The sequence below is a fragment of the Lepisma saccharinum genome, chromosome 8 (genome assembly GCF_977018435.1).
Source record: "Lepisma saccharinum chromosome 8, izLepSacc3.1, whole genome shotgun sequence".
NCBI classification, from domain to species: domain Eukaryota; kingdom Metazoa; phylum Arthropoda; class Insecta; order Zygentoma; family Lepismatidae; genus Lepisma; species Lepisma saccharinum.
Genome location: NC_139236.1, coordinates 28738596 through 28756249, shown reverse-complemented (window position 1 = coordinate 28756249; position 17654 = coordinate 28738596). Strand labels below are relative to the sequence as shown.

General features: G+C 38.8%; 1 protein-coding gene across 1 annotated transcript in view; it reads right to left on the bottom strand.

Moving 5' to 3' along the window:
* LOC145991714 (uncharacterized) overlaps window positions 1–17654 on the bottom strand; it is a 49879-nt gene that overhangs the window by 14958 nt on the left and 17267 nt on the right. The window contains exons 3-4 of the mRNA XM_083127772.1: window positions 8939–9041; window positions 2227–2252 (exon numbers count right to left, since the gene is read on the bottom strand). Coding sequence (XP_082983898.1) covers window positions 2227–2252; window positions 8939–9041 — 129 coding nt within the window. The remainder of the gene's footprint in view (window positions 1–2226; window positions 2253–8938; window positions 9042–17654) is intronic.

Genomic DNA, 17654 nt, shown 5'->3' with positions numbered 1-17654 from the left:
CCTTAAATATGCATTTGCATATGCAATATGCAAAATGCATAATTATCTGAGCCCTAGTCATATCCATCCAGCTTCCTCTACAGTGCCATGAAATTATATATCTAGTTAAGACGACCACAGCAAAAGAAAACCACACCAAGATGAAGATGTTCTGGAAAGAATTCTAAACGGATGTATTTTTTTCCAGACTTTGGAACATCGTTGCGGTTTTTCTAAAAGAGAGAAATTTTCGAAACTTATGCTGGTTCAAGCCAAAGGTCCACCTTGACCTTAACACCAGTGATTACCTCAACCTCGTCCAACAATGAAATTAATTCAACAATAATATAACTTGATTCATTGATTTAAACGCACTGCCATGAAATTAGGCGGGTGACACAAGTTCGCGCTGTTGCCATGTCTGATCACAATCCCGTGTATTCGGTGGTTTAAGAGAATGAAAGATCTCGTTGTAGAGTTGTTTTTTGTAATCCATGTGATACAAACTGACAGTATTTGCTCGAAAGGTCAGGGATAACCCAAAAGTGCCCCGGAGAGAGGTCGGTCTGACGCTCCAACTAGGCAACGCAACCCTGTTGACGTTGTCACACAGTGACTTTGTCCCACTATCGCTTTGCTTTTCTCATATGTGGCATCAGCGCAATTCAGCCCAGCCGTCTATTTTCATGGCAGTGCGTTTAGTTATTTTACGTCGCATTGGTTCCACTTTTGACTAATCGCGACGCTGAACGCTGAGGATGAATGGTGATAAGTAGGGCTCGGAAGTTGAGGAAAAATCCATTTTTTCCCCCTAGTGTCCGAAGACGAGGCCCAACATAATATATGTTCATTTTGGGTCATTGTAGGCCAGAAAAAGTAGGGTTTTATTTGTACTTTTTTGCCTTTTTCGGCGTTTTTTGGCTTATTGGTAATTTTTTAGCCTTTTTTTAGGTCTTAACGGCTTTTTTTTGTAACTTCACCTTCTTTCGACTACGTTTTAATGCCCATTCTCAATTCGAATCATCATCAGTTCAACACCTCTTAAACATCCTTTCTGTAGTAAAGAAATAAAAAGAAAGAAAGAAATATATTTGAACCTTCCCTGAAACGAGAGAAAAAACATTTTTGGACGACTGAAGCAGGTACGGTACAAGGTCCGTTAACCGTAACTTTTCTGGAAGGTCGCGCTGTAAATGGCAACTTTCTGATGTTTTGAACCTTTCAGTTTTTTCGCACTGTGTGTTCCATACCACCAGAATTTTGTATTTTTTTTATTCATTAAATATGTAATTAAAATGAAGTTATTAATTAATTTGGATCACATTTATACGTCCTTTTTTACGTTTTAGGTCCTTTTTTTGATATTTTTTGGGTCTTTTTATAGGTTTTTTTTAGTTCCTTCAACTTCGATAGATGAAATTCAGCGAACAACTTCCCCCAGAATTCATTGCGCGAAATCACACCCGCCGCCATATTTTCGGCAAACAGATCACATCCTGCGTTGAAAACATGCCGTTAAAGTATTGTGCTTATGGTCTTTCTTTGCTGAAGTGATTGAAGGCATTATTATCGTGATCATATGAGGAATGTGTACTCTTTATCTTTTCCGAAGCCGTACAGCAGCGGCGGCGCCAGGATTAATCATCTGGGGGAGCTGACGGGGTGCGGAATGAAATTTAGGGGGTGCGACGTTGAAAATAAATAAAACATTAAATATGCATGCATGTTTCAGTCCCTAAATCAAATCTCAATCAAATTTTAGTAGGCATCTATGATAATATGCTAATGATACTGAAGAATACTGGCGACTTGCTTCATTTTTGCTTCCGGACCCCCCTAAATACGTCCTTGTCTTGTATGTAGAAATGTTGTTTTTTTTCTGTTTGCCGGACTTTATCATGCGTATTCCAACTGTTTCTTCCCAAAGTGCACTGCTTGGTGACTTGGAAGTTGAATATCATCATTTTCAGAGTAATCTGAGTAATATATAAATAAAATCGTGATTGAAAAATACAGAAACTTTTTATTTCCTCCCCACGGGGATGACCATAGAATTTGTCTGGATCGAAATTATCCTAGTTTATAATTATTTCATTTCACACGGTAACATATCACAATCAAATGTAAAAAGATTCAAGTTCAACAGGAAAAGTTAGTTGTTGTAAATGTGGAGAACAAATTTAATGCAGTGTCTACCGTTCTACCCTTTTTTGTTTGTTTTATAAAAAATACATGATATTTTCTTACCTCTACTCCTGTTGTTCTTCATTCCACTGAAAGAGAAAGAAAAGTTTCTTTAAATCTATCGAAGTAGGCTACTGATATAAAATTAAGTAGCGATAAGTAGTATTAGAGTAATTATTATCAAAACTATCAATAAATAACTATTATTTTATTACTACATCCTTGAGAAGAGACTTCTACTTGCCACACTAGATGACTATATTTGGTACATTGTTTTCATATTATTGTTTCAAGCGTCTAGGCTTTACCTTTTGCAAGATATTGATGATTGTACAAAGGTCTGCAAAAGCAAATTAATGGTAACATGATCTTCATTACTAAATTAGATAAAAATAAAATCTTACTTTTAATCTACAAATACATGAATGAAATCATACCCCTCCAATTTTTTTTCTTTAAAAAAAGACGAGCGACGAATCAATTCAAAATTGAACCATTATATTTAGTGTTGTTTATAAAGCGCCATTAATTTTGAAACGCATGTCTCTGGTTTATATTACGAGTCAAAATGCGCAAGGGGAAGTAGGTAGAACATGCACGTAACTACACTGTAAGTTTCAGATCAGTGTCTCTATTGTATGCTTTCTGATGTTTATTATTGCTTGCGTTTATGTGCACGTCCTATGTAATGGTTATTACACCTCGTAACAAAACCATTATGAAATAGAAGATGATTAAGAGAAAACTGCTTCCTGGCGTTCCGCTTGCACGCGTCACCCCTATTATGCTACTATGGACTCGTCCAGTTAGCGCATGCGCACTTGCGTTGATGGTCGCATATAACGCAGACTATGTGTGTTGCTATCTGTTGCTGACAGGTTTGATTGACTGATTGAATTAGGTTATTTTTTCGTCACATTCCTGCCACCATTTTTGGCTAATTGCAACGATGGGGATGAATGGTGATATAATGACATGGATGAAGGGACAATCATAAGCATATGCGGACGATACAACACGAAGTCCTACAGAGCTTTATCCTAGTTATCCAGGCGCCTCATTAGTCTGCTAAATATAGTCCAGGATGTACAGTGGGATGCATAAGTATTACCAAACAAATTGTCCGTCACCATGTTCATGCACTTTGTTTTACCCGATGAGAGCTTCGAGAATTGAAACAAAATGCCAAACAAGCTGTTGACAACCTCTGCAACAACATACTTAAAAATATATTGCTTAAAATACATAGGGTGCAAGAGAGAAAATCATGGCGAGTAATAGACTACTTGTGTATCCCACTGTACTACGGGGAAGTGAAGTTGACATTTGGGTGTCTTGAAAAAGGGTCACCCCTTATATCCCTGGTGTTGACCTGTACAGTTAGAAACCTTGCTCTGTGATGTGAGGTATTCTGCTTGTGATGTTATCATTCGTGCAGGTCGCTAGCAGGCGAATTTTGTTCGCTTGGTTGATCAATTGATTTGGTTTATTCTACTTGTCTTGTCTGCCAGTTGCGCTTAATCGCAAAGATGAGAATCCGTGATTGATGAAGAGACACTCACAAAGATCAACCATGCCCAGGCCGGGATTGAAAACCCAGGGCCCCTCCTGGCATCGTAGCGTGCTTTGGCAATCACTCAGTCTGCGAATTTTGTGCGTCTGTGGACTTCTGGACGTGCCTTGTGGCCACGACGCTTTGGGACTACTGATATTTGTGCGATGTATGAATTGTTCAAGCTCAAGTTTTGCCTTTGTCCACTGTTTGCACAGATAGGCTGGTTAATCGGGACTAAAGCTGATTCTAATGGGTTCTATTGGGTTTCTCAACAGGACCGGAACCTTTTTTCTAGCACAATTTAAATTCGGTCCAAGTTGCGTATTGTTTCATTGAAAAAAATGTTCCTGGACGGTATTTAAATTGATCCGGAAAAAAGATTCCTGGACCGAATTGAAAAACTTTACAGAAAGATAAAAATTTTCTTTAGGGTCCAGAACCCATTTAAGTTTACTGATTTTCCCTCCTGGACCGGAATTGAATTTATTTAAGATTCCTGGACCTTTAACAACCCTGGTTTAAGATGGGGCCTTAACCACAGGGTATGGAACCCGGGATCCCCTGATTACAATGCGACAAATTTTGTTACATAAAACATGGATAGTTAGTTATTGATTTCATAGAACTCAACGGAATTTTCGAAAGGGTATATATACTCTGCCCCTGAATAGGACTTCACAAATATATGGACTTGCATCATTGAATTCTGAGATCCTAATCGAAACTAGAAATTCTTATTAGATTTTATGAATGTTTGCGTAAGGCAAACTCTCCCTCTTTTTTCGTGGCCAATTGAACATGCTGTGATGGTAACATGCATGGCACCAAATATTGGCCGAAAGCCAAGAATTCCACAGTAGCAAAGTTTTCAGGTATGTCTTTGTAATATCGCTGGCACCGAACACGTGGGTGGGCTACGGAGATAGGCCTTGAAGAAACTTGTGTGTTTCTTCCCCTCCTCCTAGTCTTAATTGTATTTGAATAAAATTTAAAAGTAACATGAAGAGACTACCGTAACGTCACGTAGATCACGAACATTTACAAAGAAAGATATTAACCATTGTTGAAAGTTGAAAATCAATATTAAAGGATGCAAAAAAAGGAAGAAAGAAAGAAAGAAACACCACCACTCACATTCTCACGAGAGATGGTGCGCCCCGGGCACAGAAATATTAGAGCAAGTACTTATTTTAGTTAAGACAAAAACAGTTTGGGGTGGAGAATAAAACATCTACATCGAAGTTCATTTTCTGTTTTTATGTGATCGACATTATGCTGTTCATGTTACCATAAATGTTTAAAAAAGCCTGCATGTCAAGTTCTTTCCTTATGGATCTTAAGTTTCTTTCACGTTCAAAACAAAGTAAATACTAAGTCTGTTCAACAAAATTAAACAAATTCAATGAGGCAACAATTTGGTGATGGGTCAGGGGCGTGTTCTCGTAAAGAAAATAGGGATAGGAGATTTGACGAAGGTTGCACCATCCACAATATATGGCAAAGACTAGGGATGGCTTTGCGAACTTAAGACTGCTAAGTTTTCATGATTTATTATTACGAGGGTGATTCGGGTGAAGGTTGAACTCTCCTTCCCCTCCTCGCCCTTGTGACTCCATCCTTTATTACCATTAATCTTACATATAATAGATAATTGTTAGAAAACTGGAAATTTGATTTGATTGCTCTGATTAGAACATTGTGACACTTCTTCACCTAACGTGAAACTTAGAATAAATTATAGCAATAATAGTATGAACATTAACAACACTATGCATACAACAGTGAGCATCATTTGAGCTGAACGAGGAAATCAGTGGAACGTAGCCTAAATGTTTTGCTAGACAATGAGTGCAAGAATTTTTATATATTTCTACATGCGTGTTTATAAAAGAACACAGACTAGAAACAAATTTCTTTCAATTTCAAAAGTAATGTGGCTTTCCTCTTCTAAACTCGAGATTCGGTAATTTGTATAGTTCGTGAAGCTAGAAAAATCACATCCGTGTGGGCTTTAACTCATGACGTCGGAAAGCACTCTTTCTCTTCAGTTACAAATAATGGTTGAAGCAAGGCACACATGAAAAGTCCAGCAAAGCTTAAAACATGGAACTGCACTTAATGAAAGAGCAAATTGCGTTGCATGTTTGTTTAACAATGCATCGGAACGATGTTGTTTGTAAGTTTTATCCTCTGGGCACCCACACATTCACCATCCAAGTGTATTGCATCGATCAGGATGCTTACAACGCCATCTACCAGACGAGGCTGTTGAGAATCAAACCTATTATTGTGGGTGTCGCAACTGACTTCTCTTTTTCGACCAGATAGCATGAGCGACATTTACTTTCTCGTGTCCATCCCACAGACATCTAATTACAGACTGAAGACGATGCGCTTTTGTTTGAAGCCGCGCATCTTCGCTCGCGCATAGCCCGGGGGTAGAAATATGGCGGAGATGAGCATTTTACGTTCTTGATGTTTTCTTATTTATGAAGATAATATTTGTACTCACTTGTGGAGTGGAATATGCAGAGTTATCTTCTATCCTTCTTACTAAATTTCAAAATTGCAATTTTGTGTGGTGCAATGACTCACAACCTTCAAAATAGTTGTAACAAGTGGAAATATGAAGTACGCTCGCCGCCATGATAGTGTCCCCAGGCGTCAAGAGTTTTGGTTTCAAGTTGACCCAAGTTTCCGGTCTGGTACCTCGAGGTCTGTGGTCCATCCCCTTCTAATATTTGCTCTGAACAATAGTTTTCGATATGCAAGGTGGAATTTATACATGGGTTGGTGTTCGTCCGAGATATTCAACGAATGATTTCGTGACGTCACGTGATGGAGGCCCTTAACTTTCTAAATATATATATAGGGTAAAGGTTGGTATTATCGTGATATAGGTAATATCGTGATAGTTTTGTTACAGCGCCTTGAATAACGTAGTGTGGAAAACGACCCAAGAAACTGGTTCCCCGAGACGATGACAAGTAGATGGCAGTGCGATCGACCCAGGTGCTAGTTTTGTTATGAAAGTAATGCGGCTTAGTTAGTTTTTGGAATATATTGTGTAGATTTGTTTCTCTAGAAAGGCGGTAAGTCAATTGATGGAAACAGTTATATTTGTGGAGTGATTTGCAGTCACGAAATGGCATTAATTTGGAAAGAAAAGTAAAATAAAATTAATAAATAAATAGCATGCGTAACACAAGAAGAAACATCGCAGTGTGATTCCGGACGTCAGGTCTTGGACTGTGTATTAGAGTTTATTTTTCTATGTTATTAGAATATAAATAGTATCCTAAGAGATATTTCTTACCGAGGCGACAAACCACAAATGTCGCTTGAAAGCGAGCAGTCGGAAATCAATGCAGCCTTTCGAACCGTAGGGACACAAGCTCTGACTGCACAGTTTCCTCAAGGAGATTTTACACCAAAGCGACACGCGACAAACGATACGAGGATTTCACACCAAAGCGACACGCGACAAACGATACGAGGATTTCACACCAAAGCGACACGGGTCCTTCGGTCCAAGGCAACTTTCACACCGAAGCGACACATGTTGCTTGGAAACGAGCCAATCAAGAGCAACATTTCACATCGTAGCGGCATGACGGGAAGCACAGGCCAGCGTTCGGTTGGTGAAATCCTCAAGCGTGCCGCTTGTCGCTTTGGTGCGCAGTCTCACTAAAGCAAGACACTCATTGCATCGCGTACGCGCGAACAACAAACCACGGCAACATGTTGCAAGCTATTGAGGAAATGGCCCAGTTTGAGCGACGCAGAAGCGACAAAGCTACACGTGTGACTTATCGTGTCACCTAGATCTGTAGTTGTAATGTGCGGTTTATCGTGTCGCCTATCTGTTGTTCGCAAGCAACGCTTGCTAATAGACTGAAGGCACCATGTCGCTTGTCACTTAGTTGGGAACTCCCCCTGTAGCGCGTCGCTTCGGTCTCAGCACCCTTCCTTTAAGGAGCTTTCCGACCGAAGTAACAAGTAGCACGCGAATACGCCATATGAACGTGTCGTTTGCTGTTTGGACCCTCATGTGCAATGAATGCTATTTTACAGTCTGTCGCTTGTCCCATTGGTTTGAAAGTTGCCTTACACTCATGTCGATGGCACTAAGAAAGTTTTGTGGGGTTCCCCTTGTCGTGTCATGCAATCATCATCATCATCGCCGCGATTAGTTTAAAGCGGAAGAAAAGAGACAGTAAATATCAAAAATACAAATGCTTCAGTGTGTATATATTTAAAAGAAATGATGATGATAATAATAACGAACCTAATTCATACACAAAAATTTAGTTGCAAAGAGCATTCCACGCGTATTTTTTCTCCCGTATTATTAACGAAAGTATGACGATAACAGGACGTGGTCGACTGTCTAGAATGTTCGTTAATATCTTCGCGACCACTGTACCAAATATCATAGCAATTATCACATTCATAGAAATGCTTCATGTAAAAGAATCAGACGTTGCAGCGAAAACTCCATTTACTTCCATTATAAGCAGTCGAGCACCGGGGTCAACACCAGCGCCTCTGGCGGATCATTTTCGAGTGGAACCAGCCAGAGAGCACAGAAGCATGCCGTTTTCCACACTACGTTATTCTAGGCGCTGTAGTTTTGTATTGACGTATCACAAAATAACCTCGCGTGCGAGAAACTGCCTGTCGTTCGTACGTGTTTCTTCAATGTCCTGCCAGTAAGTGAGCAAAATGGCGCCAGGCAGAAACACACGTCAACACAAAACTATCACGATATTACCTATATCACGATAATACCAACCTTCCTATATATAGTATTCTAATCGTAACAGTTCGATGCTAGTTAATTTCCGCGCATAATACGAGTTTACTTGAGCTGAATTGTCCTTGTAAAGTGCAATTTTGTGAGGGCTTCCAACCTATGCCAAAAGCAAATTCCAGAACGCGCGCACACACACACAGCCCGACAGGTCTACCTGTAAAAACTACAACGTGAACAATGCTGTATACACAGTACCAGTGTGGAATTTAATTAAGAAATTTCCAGTTGGGGGGAGGGGGATTCTACTGACTGTCTAGGAACAGCATGAGATTATGATTTTATGCCATATAACATTTCCACCCCATGGATAAAATTTATCAAGCAGAGGGAAGGGGGACACAAGTACTCGTAGGGGGGAAATCCCCCCAATCCCCCCTACAAATACCACCATGCATAGTACTTACTTGCGACAATGAAGCACAGTGACCATCAGAACCGCTCCAACAAAGGCTGATACCAGAGCTACTATGACTAAGGTGATGACCCAGCCAAGGTCCTCAGAATTTTCTGAAAAGAAAGAATGATACATCTGAAGATAAGGCGCATCAAGATAAATGCATGTAATTATTTTCTCCCATAGTACAGTTAGCGGCAATAAAAATGGGACACCTAGCTCCCTCCCTTCCCTGCAAAGTGTTGTGTGTGTTGCCTAACTCCACGACGGTGACAGAAGTTCCGTTGAAAATTTGCTATTAAAATCTACTTATCCTGCAGAGTTAGGCAACATACATAACGCATCGGGTATTTCAGGAGCAAGGTTTCACAATTTTATTGGGGGTGACTGTACATCTAGTTCCCATCAAGGACGTATTTAGGGGGGGGGTCCAGGGGATCCGGACCCCCCCGAAAGACTTACTAAATACTAAAATTAAATAATCAAAATATAATTGTTTAGCCTTTGTTGTATAATCGATGGTTATTTATTTCAGCTGAACTTCTGATAATATGCATAAAATATTAATCAGGAACTTTACTTCTTGTCAATTGTAATAGTGATCACTGCTCGTTAATGGTAATAGGCAATCAGAGGTGATCACCGTACAATTATTTTTGCTTGTTACAATTGGATCCTCCTTTTTTGTTATTCAATAAATATTCAATTCTTTATCTATTTGACATTAATTTCCTTGCCAGAACAGTTTTTATACAAATTTAAGCTATCTTAACTACACGTAAGCCAGATAATGAATACATGCAGTTATATTTATATTCTATTACCACCTTGTTACCAACCCTTGTAATAATAACAATACAATATTAATTAATTTACATATTATGTTAATATTATTTTAATTAAATGTATTATTATTATTATTATTATTGTTGTTTAGAAACTTGGTCGGACCCTCCTCCCCGAAATGTATTTCTAGATACGTGCCTGTTTCCCATATTGTTGTTTACATGTGTCGATGTATTGCGACTGCGCTTCCAATTATTACTCCGTTAAAAAAAAAGACCGCACATGACGTCATTTCTCATCAGCTAGTGTCCGTTCTCTACTAACAATTTACTGCCATATAAGCTCGAAGTATATTATTGGTCAGTCTATTGGTTTAAATCACGAGCATAAATTCAGAGTACCTCGAAAAAAAAATATTTGCCAATTTCATCATTTCTTTCCCCAAGACAATTTGTAGCAATGAAATACAGTATTAAACTTGGTCCGTGCAGCTAGCGACTAAAAGCATTCTTGAACACTGACTGAAACACACGACTCTGGTTTAATAATGACAGAAGGCAACGAGAAAAGAACCGAAAGTAATTTATATTTCCCCTCAACAAATCCGGGAACACGATAAGCAGCCATCGTGAGTTGATCGGCAAGGTAAAACCTCCGAATTCCATACTTTCATTTTTTTTATTTTTTTAAATCTGAAACAACAGAAGCACGCGCAGACTGGGATCGAGATTCTTTTTTATTCCTGGTTTCATCTTGTCTTGTCGCTTCTCCCGTGTTTCCCACATTCCTTTCGGGCTCCATTGTAGACGAGATACTCACGTGGACAAGCGATACGCTTCTTTCCCACAGTTCAGGCGCGACGGACGCTGTTTTACGACGAAAGCGAACTTTCAACCTTGACGCCAGATGGCAGGAGGAGCGATGTACTTGTCTGCCGAACATTTGTGGCGTGAAGCGTGGGGCGTGGAGAACATGCTCCTCTTGCAGTATTTGCGTGACGAAGGTGTTTTCTGCACCCATTTCTTTAGTTTATTATTTCACGTCGTGCAACTGCAATGAAGCCTGAACATTTCACTTTATATTACAGTACATACATATACATAGGGTGTCACCGTACAAGACCAAAAAGTTTTCACATCGTGTAGAGTGCATCAATATGAAGAACTTTTCTCTGTATCCTTTTGCTTGTTGAAGACTCGTTTCGACGCTACACGAACCCTCGAGAAAGGGAATTTTCTATGCAGCCATGCAGTTCAGATCCATGGTTGCCACTTTCATTTTTCTTTGTTGAAAAACATTAAATTTTCTAGTACAGCATGGAAACATTATCAATTCAGTCGAGAGGCTGGTGGCAGTGTGAAGTGCGAGTGTTTAACCCCTCATCCATAGATCCTGCAACTATCTATGCATATGATGCATATTCCACTTTATGAATTTAGCTTAAGTTTTATCCAGATAACATTCTTTGCTTTTATTGGTTACATACTTTGTCCGTAGCGTACCGTCTATAATTTGTTTATGGTTTTGCGACATGTATGGCTTATTTCGAGACGAGACCGAGAATGAGACACGCATTTGTAACTTAAGACGAGAATGAGATGGACCACACTCGAGACGATACTCGATACTTGGATACACAATTTCCCTCCTGACTCGAGTTGAGATAGAGCATAATATACATATTTTTGCCAGATGAAGAAGATAGTGTCTTGCAGTGGCGGATCCAGAGGGGGGCACAGGGGTACGTGCCCCCCAAAATGCTTGAGCAAATTATACTCGTAATATGTAATTTACAAAATTAATAAAAAAAATCTTATTAATTATGTGTACACTTTTGAAAAGTGATGCACCCCGTATATCGTTAAAAATTGCTGAGTGCAGAACATCATTTTAAGTTGGTGCCTCCTGTGCATTGTTGAAAGTTGGTGCCCCCATACACCATTGGACGTTGGTGTCCCCGAACATCGTTGAAAGTTGGTGCCCACGTGCATCGTTGAAAGTTGGTGCACCCGTATGTCGTTGAAAGTTGGTGCCTCTGATCAGTCCAAAAGTATTAGCAAAATTCCTGTCCATTACTCTTCCTTTGTCAATCCAACTACAGAACAAGCAAATGGATTTAACGCAATCATCAAACTTGGTTCAGCTTGTTTACTCATCTCTATTGGATATAAGACAGAACAGTGCTCAAGAGTTTGATAAAGTCTTTCAGGAAAGTAAAGCACTTGCTGAAGAGCTGAATGTTGATGTAAAAATCCCAAGAATTGCACAGAATCAAAGACATAGGTCAAATATTCCCTCAAAAAATGTCATCGATTATTTCAGATGTGTTGTGTTCATCCCTTTTCTGGATTATTTAATATCTGAATTTGATTATAGATTTTAAAGAATCCAGATTGATGTCTTAACACTCTTCAGAAAGTAATTCCAAAATTCATTGTTGAAGAAGATAACCCAGCTAAAGATATAATTGAGGCAGCTAACTTTTATGAAGATGATGTGCAGTATATTTTAGCATTAGAAAGGGAACTCAAGTTATGGAGACAATTCTGGTTATTGGAAAAATCTGCCCCAGATAATCCAGCATAGGCGTACACATTTTCTTCCTTGTATCCCAATATTAGAAGTTTGCTTCACCTGTTGTGTGTGATTCCAGCCACAACGGCTACAGCTGAGCGTTCAAGACCTACCTTAGATCTACAATAGGTAATGAACGATTGAATGGTTTGGCTCTCCTGAACATCCATAAAGACAAATACCAAGTGAAACCAGAGGAGGTTATTGACATATTTGCAAGGAAACATTCACGAAAACTACAGCTACAGTATTTGTAGGGTGAGTTAAATGTCTTCAGTAAGTTCCAATTATTTGAAGATTGAAAAGTTAAACTGGTGTCCAAATTACTAGCAGCTTTATCATGTACCATGCATGTTACTGAAAAGGACTCAGGTGCTACATTAAACTAATTATAAAGCAAAAAATAATTAAGAAATTAAGTAAAACAGACTGTTTTTAATATGAAGTATACTTCTGTAACTTGTGCGTTTCTGTGCTCGCGAGGAATACGCTATTTTTAATATATGTATTGTTTTCTTTTACAATGTAATTTTTAAATATATTTGTTCTTAATAACTTGGCTGCATGTACAGATGACTGGAATTGGTACTTAAAGAAATATTAAAGTATAAAAGACTTGTTTCACCATGGTAAACTTTAGTTTAAAGTACTGCTGTAATCTTCATTAGTATTTATGTGTACACTTTTGGAAATTGGTTCCCCCCCAAACTGAATCCTGGATCCGCCCCTGGTGTCTGGTCTCGATTTATCTGGAAAGCATGCAAAACAACGGGAGTACACGAAGAACAGGCTCAATATTTTGTACACCCCTCGTACTAAGTAAACATGCCATTACCCAAGACAACGTTTAATCATTTTACAATGTTTTGCAGCTCTTTTATAACGTCTCGACACAAAAGCGTGAGGTGCCTTGCCTTGATTACGAACTAAAGGAATTCATCTATCCGATGTGAGTTGAAGGTACATACACTTACACGGAGTTTCGCTGTACAACACAGATAAACTTTTACAGCGGATACAGGACACCAAGACGAACAGCAACTTTTCTTTGTAACGTTTTGCTCGGTAAGGCCTCGCTTCCACGCTACGAGTCCTTGAAAAACGCAATATGGTATCATATGTATGCAAGCACGTGGGACAGATTCATGGTACCCACTGTCAATTATTTTTTTCTGTGATGAAACATATGAAAGGGGGTTGAAGGCAAACGAAGTTCCAGGACTTAACTCCTTCCCCTTAAATTATGCATGAATCACGTCCATATGTTGCATATCCTGTTTCATAATTTTGTGAGAAGGTACTCACACTGGAGATGTCTGTGCTGCTTCCACACAGACCAGGGGCATTCATTCCATTGTCACGGATCGGACACCCAGACTACATTTTCGTCATTAAAGTAATTAAAGTAACTATTCTACTGATCGTTAAGCAACAGTTTCTGTGCAATGAATTATAAAACTAAACACTGTTGTTTAAACATAACTATCCTTAAAACACTTTCCAAGATTTCTATAGCTACAAGTGAACAATTTTGTGCCACAGGTAGAAACACTGCCCCTCTACTTAATAGGAAATTCATTTACTTTTCGTTGAAGGAGAAATGTAACAGATATAGGAGAAATTAATTCTTTTTGGTTCCACGAGTCTTGAATCTCAATTTTTGAAATTCAATGAAATGTAACTTTATTCTACCTTGTGAGATAATAATCTAAAATTGCCATTTGCATAAAAATCAAGTATTATACATAATTATGTTAAAAGGTAGAAGATATCTGTCCTAATATTATTCCTTTAACTTTTTTATTCACTTTTGTTTTCTATTGTGTCCCGGGCACATTGACATGGAATGCCCCCCCCCCCCACAAGTATATCCATAGCTGTCATTGGCAATGACGATTGTGTACGCATAGTTACCAGGACTGGCGAAAGGGGGGCGAACCGTGCCGCCGCCCAGAGAGGCAAATTTGTAGGGCGGCAAAATTGGAAGAGAAGAAAAAATAAGCCTATTGAAAACTTGGAAGTTATAATATTACTGATGAAACTTGTTCGAAGTAGGCTCAATTTCACTCCACATAAATGTAGTGAGCAAATATCTACAAAACATTAATCTCGATGTGATAGATGCTGTTAGATATCTTGCAAATATATCAGAGCACTGAAGTGATGAAAAATTCCACTTACTTAGTAGTGGCGGCGACTGGTTCCAAAAACAGGGGCGGGGGGCAAGGTGCCAAAACTGGTGGGGAGGAAGATAGTATATTTCCCTTTGTAGATAAGGTTTAGCATAGTGCGGAGGCACACGTGGCGAGACGTGGGGAGAACTGTCCCCTCTAATCGCACCACTGTACTTAGTTGATGCGAAAGATATAGAAATTAGATAGTCGATCCAAAGAGAGGCAATACTGTACAGGTCCGAAATCGAAAGAAGCAGTAGTTCCAGTGTGACAAAACGTGTCGAAGATCCGAAAACACGGTACAAAGTCGATTTATTGCTTGATATTAGTAAGCTTAAAAACATGCCATCTGAACATGGGCGTGGGGAGGGGGTTCGAACCGGTCCGTCGATCACTCCTAGAAATTGGCATAGTTTATTTAAAGTTCGAAAAAAAGTTTTGTCAGATCCGGAGCTAGTTACTATTATTGTTAATTGAAGAAATAACGACCAGTTAATATTCGAACAGAATAACCAAAGTAAAAACAGCGCTAGATCGAAAATACAGTAGTGTAAATACAGTAACCAGGTTATGTTTTCATATTTTACCATTTAAACTAAAATAATAAATGGTCCTGCAGTTTTCAAAATTCCAAAAAAGTTAGTTCTATCAGTTCTATGGGGTGAGGCGAAACAACAGAACTTTATTACTAACATTTTCCCAAATACTTATATTTTTCTTGGACAAGTTATGCAGAAGTTAACAACAAAATAAAATAGCTATGCATTTCAGTACACTAACTGTATGAAGTGGATATTCACTAATTCGGTGGATCGATTAGAAGTCTCTCCCCAACGATATAATAATAATAAATTTGGAAAAAAGTGTTTTTTTTTCATTGGTTTATAATAGGTATTATATCATAATCAAGACAATGATGATAATAATAATAATTATTGTTGTTTTTTCTACTATTCAAGTTTTATCAATGGCCTGACCGCCCCTATAAAGAATTCTGGCGACGCCCATGCACTTGATCGTTTGTCTCAAAAGTGTACAAAACTTGCCTGTATATTAACACATGAAGGCTCCAAATACATTTACCCTACTGATTTAAAAGATGAACTGAAAGTACTTTAGGCTGTCATAAAACAGAACAGTGCACCAAAGGAAACTATACGAAAAGTAACATTACATGTTGTTTTTTTTAAAAAAAATCAATCATATCATAGGCCTTCTCAATGGTAAAAATATGAGCCCAAGTCTTCAAGGCATTTCTTTCCTAATACTTGTTACATTTAAGATACGTATAATGAAATTTGTAATTTAGTTTGGCATTTTTTGAAGTTTTGATGTGGTAGAGACATCCGTTTGTTCAATAGTGTAACATTTTTTATTTTATTTATTATTTTATAGTTTGATGCTTTACTTAGGAATATATTGATTTTGATTTTCAATTTCCCGTTGCTGCGTAATGACGGGGGGGGGGGGGGGTTCGAAAGGAAGCGGCATTTATATACAAACAGGAAAAAAAATGCCGTTTCTTGAGAGCTTGTAGTTTCAAAACAAGGCCTCAAAAAACAAAACGTTACATAGAAAAGTTGTGCTTCCTGATGTACTGTAGCCATAAGCTGTGAACGTGTGTCCGTGTTGTACGACGACACCCTGTGTATGTATGTATTCCGTTCTTCCCACAATGCGCTACGTGAATAGGAAACAAAACGCTGCAAAAAAAACCTGAGCATGCAACGTGCAATCTCTTCTTACCCCCCACGAGCACCGGTAGCTAGACGACTGTATCCAGTTGGTGTGTTAGGTTGAAGATTTATTCAGGCACGTCGGCTACTTGGTTGGTCGTTCTTGTCCAAGGTCAGACAAACCCCCAACCACTGCCCCGTCATGCAGGTTATGCCTGCTTCTAGTTTTTCTTAAAAGGAAAAAAATGTTGCCAGGTAATACATTTCTTGACACTAAGGAATGAAGCCTATTGTGATTGCGTTTGCAAACGTTCACCCTTCACTTGAAGATCTTTCATCTCCTCTGTCGTTTCATATCCCACATGATTTAAATTTCTCATTAATTTCTTTCCCTTTCTACTCTTCTTGGAACCGAGTATTAACTACACAGAATAAGCCCACAGCAATTTAAAAGTAACGAATGTTATCTGCTTTGCAATTCAAAATAAAGGTGAACCTGTTGGTCTAACCAAGACTTAGAAAAGGTGTATCTCCAACTACACATAATCTGATTGTGTACATAAGCTGAGCTACTGTATGTAATACTATTTCCTTCTTTCCTTTCTTTGCTTGTATTGTATATCGCCTTTATGCCCCTTGGGGTTAATCTAAACTTGACAAATGATGGGACAAAAACAATGATACCCATGCCTTGCCAGTGTTCGAATCTGAGGTATGGGTATTTGACTTCATGGTCACTGCGCTAACCATTCTATCGCGGAGTTCAGCAGACATCTTCTCATCTTATTATTACAAGTATAAAGATATTATTCTAATCCACCATTCCAATGTGTGTTTAATGTTGCATCACAATTATTGAAACTGGGTGTAACTGAACATTCATCATGGTGCTAAGGTGCAAAACAGAGTTGTAAAAATCTATATTTGGTGTCTTATTGCATCAGTGGTTTCCAAGTAACACTAAAGGCTGTCTTTTATCGGTTTTAATAACAAACTGCTGCTACAGCAGTGCTCGAAGTGGAGGGAAATGGCAAAGCTTCCCCCAACTAGTACCAAGACTCAATCGAACACCCCCCCGACCTAATTTGTAATTCAAGCACTAAGTAGATTCTTTTTGGGTGTAGAATACGGCTTCGCTTTCATACAAAAGTTGTGTTGTAGCCTGGCTACGGTTTGGAATTGGTCCATAGGCGTGCGCGAAGGGGGGGAGGCAATTGCCCCCGCCCATAATTATGGACGTCCGCAGATTTTTCCACGGAGAGACAAGCAAGGTATTTTTCCATGGGGCATATTACCCCCATAATAGTGTTGCACCCCCTCAAAAACACTACTTGAATTTGAAATTATCGCATTAATATAGAATTGCTATGACTGAAATCAAATTATACGTGTGAAATATATAATTTTAGGTTGACATTCAATTTCTAAGCAGGAGGTGTGGCCATCCTTGCCCGCCCTTCCAGATGTGCATGTCCCTCCTACATTATTGTACTTTAGCCTAGAAATTTAGTGGAGA